Source organism: Onychomys torridus, chromosome 6 (genome assembly GCF_903995425.1).
Source record: "Onychomys torridus chromosome 6, mOncTor1.1, whole genome shotgun sequence".
Taxonomy (NCBI): Eukaryota; Metazoa; Chordata; class Mammalia; order Rodentia; family Cricetidae; genus Onychomys; species Onychomys torridus.
This window is the reverse complement of record NC_050448.1, coordinates 53,900,789-53,915,201: the sequence shown is the minus strand read 5'-3', so window position 1 is coordinate 53,915,201 and position 14,413 is coordinate 53,900,789. Positions and strand designations below refer to the sequence as shown.

At 37.1% G+C, this 14,413-nt stretch overlaps 1 protein-coding gene across 3 annotated transcripts in view; it reads right to left on the bottom strand.

Annotated features, from left to right (window-relative positions):
* Nucleotides 1-14,413, bottom strand: part of Fstl5 (follistatin like 5) — a 572,741-nt gene that overhangs the window by 172,546 nt on the left and 385,782 nt on the right. For all 3 annotated transcript variants that reach the window (XM_036190876.1, XM_036190875.1, XM_036190878.1), the window contains one exon: nucleotides 1,429-1,549. In XM_036190876.1, the coding sequence (XP_036046769.1) occupies nucleotides 1,429-1,549 (121 nt within the window). The remainder of the gene's footprint in view (nucleotides 1-1,428; nucleotides 1,550-14,413) is intronic.

The following is a 14,413-nucleotide window of genomic DNA, read 5'->3' as shown; positions in this document are numbered from 1 at the left end:
ATTTTTGTTCCAAGGCTCGATCTCTGATTTCACATCCAATCTACACACACTCTTAAGATAATCTAATCAAGCTTGAGCTTGATTTGATTAAAACTTTAATTGAAGTATCTAAATATACAGCTATGGCTGTCAGTCTTCTCTTGACTTTTGCATCAATAATTACGCCTAAATTAACATATTAAAAGCTAATCTCACCCAGTCCCTTGATGTTCCTTTTTTTTTCATTGCAGCCTCTTCCTACTCTTCTCCTCACATCTCTAAGATCTGTTCACACTCTCTCTCACTCTTACATGTGATTGTCAGTGACAGCAGCAAGTCTCTTAAGCATTCTCCAAATCTGACCCCTATTGTCTTACTGCACAGCCTTACTACAAGCACTTCTTTCCCAGTGACTACAATATTTTAAGTATTCATTCATTTGAAACAAATAAAAATAACCCAGTTCTCTACAACAAACACTTTCATAGCTTTCCAGGACACTTACAAAAAAAAAAAAAAAAAAAAGGAAGGAAGGAAGGAAGAAAAAAAGAAAGAAAGAAAGAAAGAAAGAAAGAAAGAAAGAAAGAAAGAAAGAAAAAGGAAAGGAAACACCCAAACACCCAACACCCCAAAACAGAGACATATCTACAAGACCCTAGTCTAGACCTCCAAACTCATAGCCTAATTTTTCTTTTACAAATGTAGGCATGCATGCCAATCACACTGTCAAGCCCTCAAAGCCACCTATGCTTAGTTTTATAGATCACAATGTAGATAAATATTGCATATGAAAAAGTATGGAACATAGTACAGACACATACATACATAGCATTCTTTCTCAACTCAGGTTAAATCTCTGCTAAATAAATGGTTTTGATATGTTTGTTTCATTAACATCCCAAACCACTGAATAAAGCATCACAGTATAAAATGAGCTTCACATAAATAATACTGTCCTGAAGTAAAAATTAGGCAATGTCCCATGTTTCCCAAAGTATTCTCAGTTATAGGTAAGGATGATCTTCAACTTCTAATCTTCTTCCCTCTACAACACAGGGATTGGAGTTACAGCTGATACCATGACACAAGTTAAGTAGGAGTTTTCTATGGTGTTGGTAAGAGTAATCCAATAGTTGGTGGTCTGACTTAAATTCTAAATTGCTAATCCCATAAATTTTCAAAATTCATGTTTGATGATAATTGATATTTCAATGAAAACTAATAACTTAAAATTCCTATGCTTTAAAATGTTACTTTGCAATAGTTTATAAAGATTAAATTGTTTCTAATATATAGTGACTCTTCACTTGAGGACTTAAAAAGTAAATGATACTACACTAACAGTAAATCTAATAACTAAAATTAGAACCTTAAAATAAGGAACTGTCCATTTAATTGTGACATTATCAATTGAAGCAAAAATGATGACAGTAACAATATTCTTCTTACCATTCACTTGAAAGATGTGAGTCTGATGCACATGTTCATAGCCATCTGCATAGCACGTATAATTGCCCATGTGGACTGTGGTAACTTTGGTGATATACAAGGACCCATCATCGCCAAAGTCCTACAAAAAGAAAATAAATCACAGAGTTGGCTACTTGAAAAATCATTTCTATTCGGGAGGAAAATAAATATATTAAACATTTTAAAGGATATAAATTATCTATGTAAATATGAAGGAAAATGATTTATCTTAATACTTCTTCAATATAGTCTTTCTTTAAAAGTGAACTTGCATTGATAAATATAACTTTCCCATGTTAATTTGAAATACATGAATTAACAAAGTATACTAGCATAATTTAATTTTATAATCTGAATTTCAGATAATTAAAAGTCTACCAAGAACTTTACTTACAACTAAAAATAAATTGTTAATTACATCTTAGTCTTATAATTATCCACAATTTTTTATATCACTTAGAAGTATATATCAAGGGAAATAGCTACCAAACCAGTATGTTCTCAGTGAAAGCATTTATAGTTGTATCCTAAGATATGAGATTTTGTTTTATTTTGTTTTGTTTGAGGGCCAATGGAGACTAAATCACATCCTCAATCATGCTAAGTATGAACTCTAACATAATACTAAATTCTCAGCAAGGGTTTAATTTTAAAGATTGTAATCTATGGGCTATGTGGATAAACAGCCATGCTATTTGGTATTCTTGAGAATAAATGCATAATCATACCTAGGGAAATATATTAAAGACTCACCTCTGTTTATCACAACCAAGTCTAAACATTAGCTTTGGAACTGCAGGGTACAACCCAAAAAATCTCCTCTTTATGAATCGATGTGTGCAATGAGAAAATTGTCAGATCTGTTTTTTGGGTCTTTGGAAAATCTGCTCTCATAATATGCAGAGTGTTTATTAAAGCCTAACTGACTGATCTCTGTGAGATGTCTGTTAGTGGCCATTTTGACCTCTCTTCTTCCTCTCACATTCCGGCTTCCATGGTAACTTTGAATCAATAGCTTGTACTCATTCAAGCTCCCTGGGAACTCCACTATCTTCATGGACTGGAGGGGAGGGAAAGGCTTCAAGCTTCCCCATAGGGAACTGTCTATGTGGGACATAAAAATCTTAGGTTTCCATGACTTTGCTTTATTTAAACAAAACATAGGTATCCCTCTGTTTAACAATTCTGTCACACAGTGATTTTGGTGTAACAAAATCACAGATCTTTTTACCATGAGATTTTATTGAACATAGATACTTATTTGAGATCACAGTATGCTGAAGAACAGTTTTCAAAGCAAAACTGGAGAACAGGACAGCCACACAACAATTAACAGTTGAATTTTGATAAAGAAGTCAGAAGTACATGCATGATAAAAGAAAGCATCTTCAACTATTGGAGCTGGTCAAACTAGACAGGTGCATCTTGGAGGCATATGCATCACCTTGCACAAAACACAAAACAAAACTCCAAATGGATCAATGACATCAACACAAAACAAAATACACTGGATGTTGATGAAGAGAAATTGGGGAATAGCCTTGAATTCATTGGCACAGGAAAATGATTTTTGAACAGAACACTGGTAGCATAGGAACTAATGAACTAATAACAAAAATTAACAAGTTGGTCCTCATTTGATTTTTTGTAGACCTCCTTTTCACTCCTTCTTGAACTGAAAGAAGAGTGTAGCCTCCTCTCTGAGCTGCCAAGAACCTCTACATTCTGCCTGTGTTGAGTCCTTTTAACTTGACAAACAACTTCTATGGCAGTAGGCCTAGAGTAATGAGCATAAACTTCCTTGCTTTAGTTGACTCAAGTGCTTTATCCCTAATAATTTTCTGGTATACAATACGTTTGTAGGAACACTTAATGGGTTCAGAATGTGTTTTATGAGACAATTTTCCTAGGGAGATGCAACATACATATGCAGGTACTCACATGAAATGGGAACTCGTGTTCCAATCCCATGGCTCAATCAAAGTCCAATGACTCTCAGTACACTGCTGTCTGTGAGCAAATACTGAACACCACTATGCTATCTGTGTATACTCTTCTACCTTAAAATTCCACTTTACAAGTCCCAAGACATAAATTATATTTCAATTTGTTGTATTAAATACTTTACACAATGGTAATATCATAGTCAGCTCAGAAAAATTTGTTGTGAAATAAAACTCAGTAAAATGTTTTATTAAATAATTAGAAATAAATAAATAAATTGAACTAAAAAAGTTTTTGTATGGCAAAAGGCACCATAATTTGGACAACTTGGCATGATACATACAAAATATTTACCAACTGCATACCCAATATTGGGTAATATCTAAAATATACATAACTAAAAATTAGCCTGGCCATCAAGAAAACAAATAACATCATAAAAATGGGTTTACAGAACAAAGAAGTTCACAAAAATGGCACATGACAAATGTGTAAGAAACATTTAAAGAAATATTCAACATTTTTAATCATCAGAAAAATATACCTAAAAACTACTTTGATATTTCCTTTTATACCAATCAGAATGCCAAGATCAATTCAATAAAAATTGCAAGTCATGATGTAGAGGATACGGGGAAAGAGGAACACTCATCCATTTCTGGTGGGACTAAAAACTTACACAGTAGCATTTCCTCAGGAAGCTGTGAATAGCTCTACCTCAAGATCTAGGTATAATACTCTGGTATATACTCCAAGAGAAAACTACATGATGCTAGGGAAACCCTTCTTCATCTATGTTCCTTGATGCTGTATTCATAATAGCTAGAAACTGAAAACAGCCTAGATGTCCATCAACAGATGAATGGATATAAAAAAAGAAAGCATTCTGAGTGAGTTAACCCAGAGCCAAAATGACAAATACAATATTTATAGTCTTATATATAGATATTTGTTTTTAAGCCTTTGATAAGCAGACTCCATGTGACCACGGAGTTTATGCATAGAGTAAAGGACTAGTGTGGAAAGTGGGATCTCCCAAGGAAGGGGAGAATTAATATATAGTTATGGAGAGGAAGTGGACAGACTAAAATGAGAAGATTAAACATGCAGTGGAGGAGAAGAGAGTATAAGGGAAGGATCACAGGGAGGGCCAACTAACAATAAAGGGAATTTAATGAGTCATAGGGAAACCTACTACAGTACAAGGTTCTTAAAACATACACAAACATGAATGACATGTAAATTGAGTTCTCAAATAGGGGAGAAAATGCTCTAACCAGACTAACCAGACATTTTTTTTTTTTTTTTTTTTTTTTTTTTACCATGGGTGAAATGTCAAGTGCCAGGAATGGGCCACATCTAATTCAGTTCTTCACCAAGGAGCCCATAGAAATCATATAAAACCTCTGGCCTACAAGATGCTATGGTAAAGGTGGCACAGAAATTAAAAGAGTATCCAACCAATGGGTGATACAGCTTGAGAAGAAGCCCACCCATAACACTTCCTGGAGGGCCAGAATCCAAAGACTGGACAGCCTAGAGACCTAGGATAGAACCAAATATTACTGGGGAAAAATCAATGATATTATTCTTTTTTTCACTTTCAAAAATTTATCTGTTCTCTCAAAGTTTAACATATATAATCGCTCTCATATATAATGTACTTTAATAACATCCCTCTTGTCTTTATCTTTGCCTTTACTCTTCCTACTGAGCCCCTACTTCTCAACAAGCCCCCCTCAGAAAGACCACAAAGAGTTGTAACACTGAGAAACTATGAGACAGCAAATGTCTGCTGTGAAATACAATGGTAGGTAATTGATAGCAGTCAAAACCCTCTCTTCCTGGGACACACAGTTCTGTAAGATTAGTATGGCAGCCAAGAAATCCAGGACCATTCATCCTGAAACAAATGGGGAGAATATGAGCACATTATCCATTCACATGCTCCTTCAACATTTATTGAAATTGAACTAGGTACAGTGAAGCATGCCTATAATTATGGCCAGCACTCAGAAAGCTGAGGCAGGAGGATGACAATGTATATGCTAGCCTGGGCTACAAAACAGAAAACAAAAATAAGAACTACAACCTAAGCTCAATGTTGCAAGTGTTGTCTTATACAAAGCACTAGTGAAGGTAGAGGGATACAAGAGATATAGGACATTTGACTTCATGGTATATTTAGTCTTTTTTTTTTTCATTTTAGTAAGTAACTTTGTTGGGTTTTTTTGTTTTTTTCATTTTTTTTTATTAAGAAATTTTCTACTCACTCCTCATATTATCCAAAGACCTCCCTTCCTCCTCCCACCCCCAGCCCTCTTTCCCAAGCCACCCAGCATCCACACATCCCCCAAAATGAAGTCTTCCATGGGGAGTCAGCAGAGCCCAGCACACTGAGCCTAGGCAGGTCCAAGCCCCTTCCCACTGCACCAAGGCTGTGCAAGGTGTCACACCACAGGCACCAGATTCCAGAAGTCTGCCCATAGACCAGGGACAAATCCCAATTCCCCTGCCTTGGTGCCCCCACAAACAGTTCAAGTCAAACAACCGTCTTCCATATCCAGAGGGCCTAGTCCAGTCCCGTGGGGGCTCCATAGCCACAAGTCCACAGTTCATGGGCTTCTACTAGTGTGGCTTGTCATCTCTGCATGTCCTGCCATCATGATCTCAATGTCCCTCACCTCTCTCTCAAGTCATCAGGGAAATGCAAATCCAAACAACTATGAGATACCATCTTATACCTGTCAGAATGGCTAAGATCAAACACACTGAAGACAGCTTCTGTTGGAGAGGATGTGGAAAAAGGGGGACACTCCCACACTGTTGGTGGGAATGCAAACTCGTTCGGCCACTCTGGAAATCAGTATGGCAGGTTCTCAGAAAATTGGGAATCAGTTTTCCTCAAGATGCAGTTATACCACTCTTGTGCATATACCCAAGGAATGCTCAATCTTACCACAAGGACACATGCTCAACTATGTTCACAGCAGCATTATTCATAACAGTCAGAACCTGAAAACAACCTAGATGCCCCTCAACTGAAAAATGGATAAAGAAAATATGGCACATATACACAATGGAATAATATTCAGCAGTAAAAAAAATATGATATCATGAAATTTGTAGGCAAAAGGATGGATCTAGAAAATATCATCTTGAGTGAGGTAACCCAGACTCAGAAGGAAAAACGTATTATGTACCCATAAGTGGATACTAAATGGGAGAGAAGGGATGGCAAGACTGCAACCCACAACACCAGAGAGGCTAGCTAACAAGAAAAGACCCTAGAAGGGTACATGGATGACACTGTGAAGGAGAAGTTGAAGAGATCTACATGAGTGGAATGGGTGGGAGTGGTGATGGCAGAGAATGAGGAGTGGGGGATGAGAACATAGGGAAATGGGAGGGTCAAGCTGGAACAGGGACAGAGTGGGAGGGCGAGGAAGATACCATGATAGATGAGGACATCATGGGAATAGGAAGAGGCAGAGTGCTGGGTAGGCTCTCAGGAATCCACAAGGTTGACCCCACCTTGGTCTGATGGCAGTGGTTCATGGGGAGCCTGGACCTGTCTACTCTGGAGGCCAGCCTAGCCAATAACCTAGCTGTCATCATAGAGCCTTTGTCCAGTGACAGATGGAGGCAGATACAGAGATCCATGGCCAGGCACCAGGCTGAGCTTTGGGAATCCAATTGATGAGAGAGAGGAAATTATTCTTAATGTATTCTGCTATACTCATAGATTGTTGCCTAGCCCAAATGTTATGAGAGAGGTTTCACCCTGCAAATGATAGAAACAGATGCAGAGACCCACAGACAAACATTTGGCAGAGCTTGGGAATTCCATGGAAGAGCAGGAGGAAGGATTGTGGGAACTGGAGGAGTCAAGGGCACTACAAGAAAACCCAAAGAATAAATTAACTTGGCTCATAGGGGATCACATAGACTAAACTGAAAACCAGAGAGCTGGCATGAGACTGACCTGGGCTCTCTGCACACATGTCACAGTTTTGTAGCTTGGTTTTCTTGTGGAATCCTAACAGTGGGAGCAGGGTTTGTCTCTGATTATGTTACCTGCTTTTGGGACCTATCCCTATATTAGGTTGCATAGTTCAGCCATAATAAGAGAGAAGGTACCTAGTCTTACTGCCATTTGATATGCTATGGCTTGCTGGTATACAGGGGAGGCCAGTCCTTTTCTAAGAGAAAGAAGGAGTAGGTGGCAAGGGGTAGCAGAGAGGGAGGGAAGCAGGGAGGAGGAAATTTGATTGAGCTGGAGAAAATAAATTAATATAATAAAAATTATTATTATAATAGAAGAAGTAGGAACCTGACTTTATCTTCCTGCTGGGTTAAGTGCTTGCTGCCCTTCACATGGGCTCTTACCACTATGATCCCATAATAAGGTCCTCAACAGAGTGGAGATGAGGTCATGGTAATGCCCTTAAATTATCAAAACTATGAGCCACTTTCTCTCAAAATTGCCTAAATAGATACTTTATTATAGTGGCAGCAAATGAACTAATGGACTAATGTACTTTTCAAGAATTGTTTACTTTCCTTTTTCCCATTTTATTTTTAACATTAGTACTTTCATGTTGGTCTTCAATTTTCAAATGTGCTGTTCAAGATTTAATTTGTATACAGTATGAATAATATGTGGTATATATGTAATATTATGTAATATGAGTGTAACCTAGACTTAAAGTAATGTAATATGGACTTAACATTACCTGTTTTTATAAAACATCATTAACTGTGTCAACACCATACATCAAAGAATGCTTTCCCTTCAAATTATGAGTTTTTAAAACAAGCATTTTGTCTTTAAGATGTTGTAGAGCCCAGTGACATTCTGATATATTTATAGCAGTGTCCACAGTGCTTGTGATACACTGACAACTTTATTTGTGTTTGTATTATATGCATTTTTGTTAAAAATACTTCACTCAATTTCACATTGATTGAAATTAAGAAAATCACTAGTAGGGTATTGAACCTGGTCTTGACAATGTCCAAAAATACATTTTAAAAAGATAGAGCTAGTGTGAGCAAGATGGCTCAGCAGATAAAGGAGCCATAGATAAAGAAATACTGGAGTCTACAAATTGTCTTCTGGACTTCATATGTACACTCTCACAAGGACTCATACAACAACAAAGATAACAGTAAATAATAATAATAATAATAATAATAATAATAATAATAATAATATACAGAAAGAATAAGAGAGGAGATAATAAAAGGAGAGAATAGAAGGATGAAAGAGAGGAGAAGATAAAGGGAAGTCAGGAGCAGAAGAGGGAATAGTCAAGATCAGAATTAACAAATCACACATTGGCAACAATACTAGAATATTTTCATAAGTACAAGATAAAGTACAAATACCATACTGCCCCATCATATAATATTATTCATATATCATTTCTACAACACCCCTGAAGTAGAAGCAACTGATGCTGTCACAGGGGAAGTTATCTGAGCAATACTATTGGATGAGAACTTGGAGCTCCAGCTGAAAGGCCATGTTAAAATTTCCCGCTAAAACAGTCTTCTACAAGAATCATGGCTTCAAACAACAAAAGTCCATGAGGGAACAAAAACAAAGACAAAGACTATTTTGAAAGAATCATACTCGGGTAGTTGGCTTTTTACTGGGTTTAATAGGAGAAAAACAAAGTTGTATAAAAATGTAGTGAGAAACATCAGAGCTAAAAAGTTTGCAGAGTAAGAACAGGAAACAATTAGTGGTGATTTAAAGTGTCATATCTGGTATAGACAAAGTAGACATGTATAAGGGACACACGTGCAGCTCATTACAAAGAAGGCAAGTCTGAAACAAGATCAGGACAAATGTGTTCTTCCACTGGACAAAAGTATTTAAAGTGATAAGGGAGATAGAGGATATACCTGGTGTTTATGATCATGTTTATATACACATATACTAAACCCTATGAAACTTTTGAATGTGTAACCCTACATTACTGTCTGGAACTATGCTTTCAAATTTCTATCTGAACTTCTCTAAATATTCATATGGACAAGTGCTTTCTGGTGTATGTATCTACCTGCATAGCACAAGTCTTCTCTCTCAGTCTGGTTTCTGAATATCTTCCAGCTTTCTGAGGCTTTAGAGGCATGTGATCAGTTATCCACTATTATGTAGAAAATGTTTACTGACGGTGTCTTATTGCAATCCATGTTAATCTATAACATAAAATTTAGTTTATACTTTTAGCTATTTAGTTAAATATAACAATTTAATTAAAAAAAACATCCTTCCTAAATCAGCATATACAAGATCCCTTAAACTGTGTGTCACTGTCCATGATTTCTTTTGACAGTTTTTCAAAATGCAAACAAAAATCCTCTATCCATAGGCTTTTTCAATACATAAGTGTGCAAAGGCATTTATAGAGCAGATTTTTCGAATAATTCAAATTGTAATATCCAATTTGAATAAAGTAAGGATCCTTTCAGTGCACTTTTTTATTATTTTTTAATTATATTTGTGTTTTAATTTTACACATCAGCCATGGGTTCCCCTGTCCTCCCCCCTCCTGCCCCCATGCCCTCTTACCCCCAGCCCCTCACCTCCATTCCCATTTCCTCCAGGGCCAAGACTCCCCTGGGGATTCATTTAAACCTAGTGGATTCAGTACAGGCACGTCCTGTTCCCTCTTTCCAGGCTAAGCAAAGTATCCCTGTGTAAGATCAAGGTTCCAAACAGCCAGCTCATGCACTAAGGACAGACAGGTCCAGGTCCCACAGCTTGGATGCCTCCGAAGCAGTTCAAGCTATTCAATTGTCTCACTTATCCAGAGGGCCTGATCCAGATGGGGGCTCTACAGCCTTTCGTTCATAATTCATGTGCTTCCATTCATTAGGATATTTGTCCCTGTGCTTTTTCCAATCTTGGGCTCAACAATTCACGCTCTTACAGTCCCTCTTCTTTCTCGACAATTGGACACCTGGAGCTCCACCTGGGGCTGGGCTGAGGATCTCTGCATCCACTTCCATCAGTTACTGGATGAGAGTTCCAGCATGACAGTTAGGGTGTTTGGCCATCTGATCACCAGACTAGGTCAGATCAGGCTTTCTCTCGACCATTGCCAGCAGTCTACAGAGGATGTATCATTGTGGATTTCTGGTGACCTCTCCAGCACTCTGCCTATTCCTGTTCTCATGTGGTCTTCATTTATCATGGTCTGTTATTCCTCATTCTCCCTTTCTGTCCTTGATCCAGCTGGGATCTCCTGCTCCCCTAAGCTTTCTTTCCCTCAAACCTTGCCCTTCATTACTCCCACTGTCGTCCAGGTTGTTCATGTAGATCTCATCCATTTCTCTGTCATTGGGTGATCCCTGTGTCTTTCCTAGGGTCCCATTTTCTAGGTAGCCTCCATGGAGTTGTGTAGCAGTCTAGTCGTCTTTGCTTTACATCTAGTATCCTCCTATGAGTGAGTACATACCATGTTTGTCCTTCTGAGTCTGGGTTACCTCACTCAGGGTGATTTTTTTCTAGATCCATTCATTTTCCTGCAAACCTCATGATGTCATTGTTTTTCTCTGCTGAGTAGTACTCCATTGTGTATATGTGCCATATTTTCTTTATCCATTCTTCAGTTGAAGGGCATCTAGGTTGTTTCCAGGTTCTGGCTATTACAAACAATGCTGATATGAACATAGATGAGCAAATGCCCTTGTGGTATGATTGAGTATATGCCCAAGGCTACAAATAGATCCATATCTGTCACTGTGCACAAAACTTAAGTCCAAGTGGATCAAAGACCTCAACATAAATACAGCTACTCTGGACCTGATAGAAGACAAAGTAGGAAGTAGTCTTGAACGCATTGGCACCAGAGATCACTTTCTAAATATAACACCAGTAGCACAGACACTGAGAGAAACAATCAATCTGTTGAAACTGAGAAACTTTTGTAGAACAAAGGACATTGTCAACAAGACAAAGCAAAAGCCTACAGAATGGGAAAAGGTCTTCACCAACCCCACATCTGACAGAGGGCTAATATCCAGAATATATAAAGAACTCAAGAAATTAGACATCAAAATGCCCAACAGTCCAATTAAGAAATGGGCTATAGAACTAATCAGAGAATTCTCAGCAGAAGAAGTTCAAATGGCTGCAAGACATTTAATGAATTGCTCAACATCCCTAATTATCTGGGAAATGCAAATCAAAATGACTCTGAGATACCACCTTCCACCTGTCAGAATGGCTAAGATCTAAAGCACAGAAGACAGCTTATGCTGGAGAGGATGTGGAGCATGGGGAACTCTCCTCCACTGCTGGTGGGAATGCAAGCTTGCACAGCCACTTTGGAAATCAATATGGTGCTTCCTTAGAAAATTGGGAATCCATCTCCCCCAAGACCCAGCTGTAGCACTCTTGGACATATACCCAAGGAATGCTCAATCATACCACAAGGGCATTTGCTCAGCTATGTTCATATCAGCATTGTTTATAATAGCCAGAACCTTTCAACACACTTAAAAGACACCTCAAATGTTTACCAGGCACTTAAGTATCTAAAGTGCTATGCTGTATTTTATTTTAAATATAGACATTCATCTTTTACATAACCCTTTTAAGAAGGCAGTGTCATTAGTTTCATTTTTCAAATCAAAAGGTTGAAATATGATGCTGAATAACTTTGTGGAAGTCTTCAAGCTGGGTAATATAAGCCAATTTCTTCTGTAATTTTTAACATGCTTTCTATTTGCAGATTATCCATTAATACTAACTTTAATTTAAGATTTCCTGGTGCTATTTTACATAGACATCAGAACTGTTCTTTACCTTCCTCCTAGTGTTACACCTCTAATTTTTCAAACTAGTATATTCTCATAACTTTCTAATCTAAGTAGTTCCCTGATCTGTGTGATTTTAGTGCTCAGCCATGGTTTAGAGCTATGGTCTGAGAATAGGCACTCTGAATTCAGGAACAAAATATGTTCTCATTCTGAATTCCATTACATCTTCACACTCTGTAAGTAGATAAAAATCTTTACATACCCCTTCACAATTATAAAATAGCCTCAAGCACAGATGTCTGGGAAGAGCTGATCAGAAAAAATTCCAAATCGTGTATTCTGTTGAGATTATCGTTCATATTCTTTTCAAAGTAGAGCAATCAGAGAAGAACATATGTAGTACATTTCCAAACTTTAGAGAATTCTTATGGCAACTCCCCACTGACTAGAGTTAATCAAGTAAGAGTAATATCAAAACATTTAACAATGAGTGGATGATCAGCACTGTAAGAGTCTACAAAGAAATATTGTGCCAGTGTGGTTATTCTGAACACAAAAGATGCATTTGGGGCCTGTCTTTCTACACAAGTATTATTTAGCTAGTTGTAATAAAAATATAACCCAAATCTATTGAAAAATAGTTTCTAAATTTAATTTCAGTTTTCTTTTTATATTAACATTCTCTACAGATTTCTAAATTGATACTAATATTACTGCATTTCAAATGTTCTTTTCTATGCCAAATGCCTTACCAATACCTCAGTTTGATTATATCAGTATTAAAGTAATTCCCCTTTTAATACTTATTATTATAGTGTGTTTTCACTTTGTCATATAATGAAAACTATACTTAGTTTTTTTCAGATAGAAAACTTATTTTCATAAAATAGTAATAAAATTATGCAATCACGAAATTATCTAAAGTACTGCTGTTGTTGAAAGACTTGGGTCAAAAGACAGTTCTTTCCTGAATCTTTCTTGTTGAGATAATTCTTACACTTATGAAGAATTTACATCTGAGGGCTGGAAAGATGGTTCAGGATTTAAGATTTGTATTCTTGTTGCTCTCATGGAGGACCCAGGTTTTGTCCCCAGATATCTGGTGGTTCACAGTCATCAGTAACTCCCTTCCAGGAGTCCTGATCTCATATTTTGACCTCTGCGGGCACCAGTCACTCAATTTGGGCACATGTACACATAAAAAGAAAACAGTCATACACATGCAGGTTTTTTAATCTTGTTTTTTCTTTTTTTAAAATAGAATGCATAGTGTGACTCCTTTACAACATGAATGAAAACACCCTGGGTGTTGGGCAAAATCAGATATCTCTCTAAATCCTTACTACTAAAAATTACTATCCTTTGGAACAGGGCAAAAATGCCAAGGAAGTTCCAGGTAGAAGACTCAGAGACACACAACTACAGAGCTGATGTTGAGTGAGTAGAAACTAGATGCTTTGCCTCCCACCACTCATCAAAAATCAGGAAACTGGCAACATCTAGCAAATGTCAAAATGACAAGAGTATGGAGAAACAAGTTCTGCAAGACAAAGGTTCATGGGAAAAACATAAATTGAGCATGGTACCTTCATAGTCAGGAATTTACTTAGAAAACTGTTTCCAGCTACAAGGTCAAGGTAACACTAGAGAAATCCACATGTTGTTCCAATTACAGAAATCAACGAAACTAAAAATCTCACCTTTCTTCTTTGTTATTTTTTTAATAATTCATTTTTAATTCCTTTTACTTACCAACCAGGGTCCCCTCTCAACCCTCCTCTCAGCTGCAGCACCATGTTTGCCTACAGGCCACCATGCTCCTTGCCATGATGATAATGGACTGAACCTCTGAAACTGTAACTGAGCCTCCCCAATTAAGTGTTTTCTTTCTAAGAGTTGGTGTCTTCATTGTATCTCTTCACAACAACAGGAAACATAATTAAAACAATGTTCTAATCTGAAACTATTGTCAACTCTACAGTTCAATTTATAATTTTATACTTTTCATTTAACAGAAGATATTGAGTGTCCTCACAAAAGGCTGGTTACTTAGCATACTTGAATGTTTATTTATCTTTTCTGGTGATTTTTCCTTCAGCTACGTCTGGATATTATATTTAAACATTTACCATCGAATTGATCTTCCTAAAGAAGTCACGCTGTTTTTGTTAACTTTAGAAAGTTCAAATCCAATTGTTTGTTTGGATTATAGTGATTTGAAAACACTGACCTAGATTGAAAT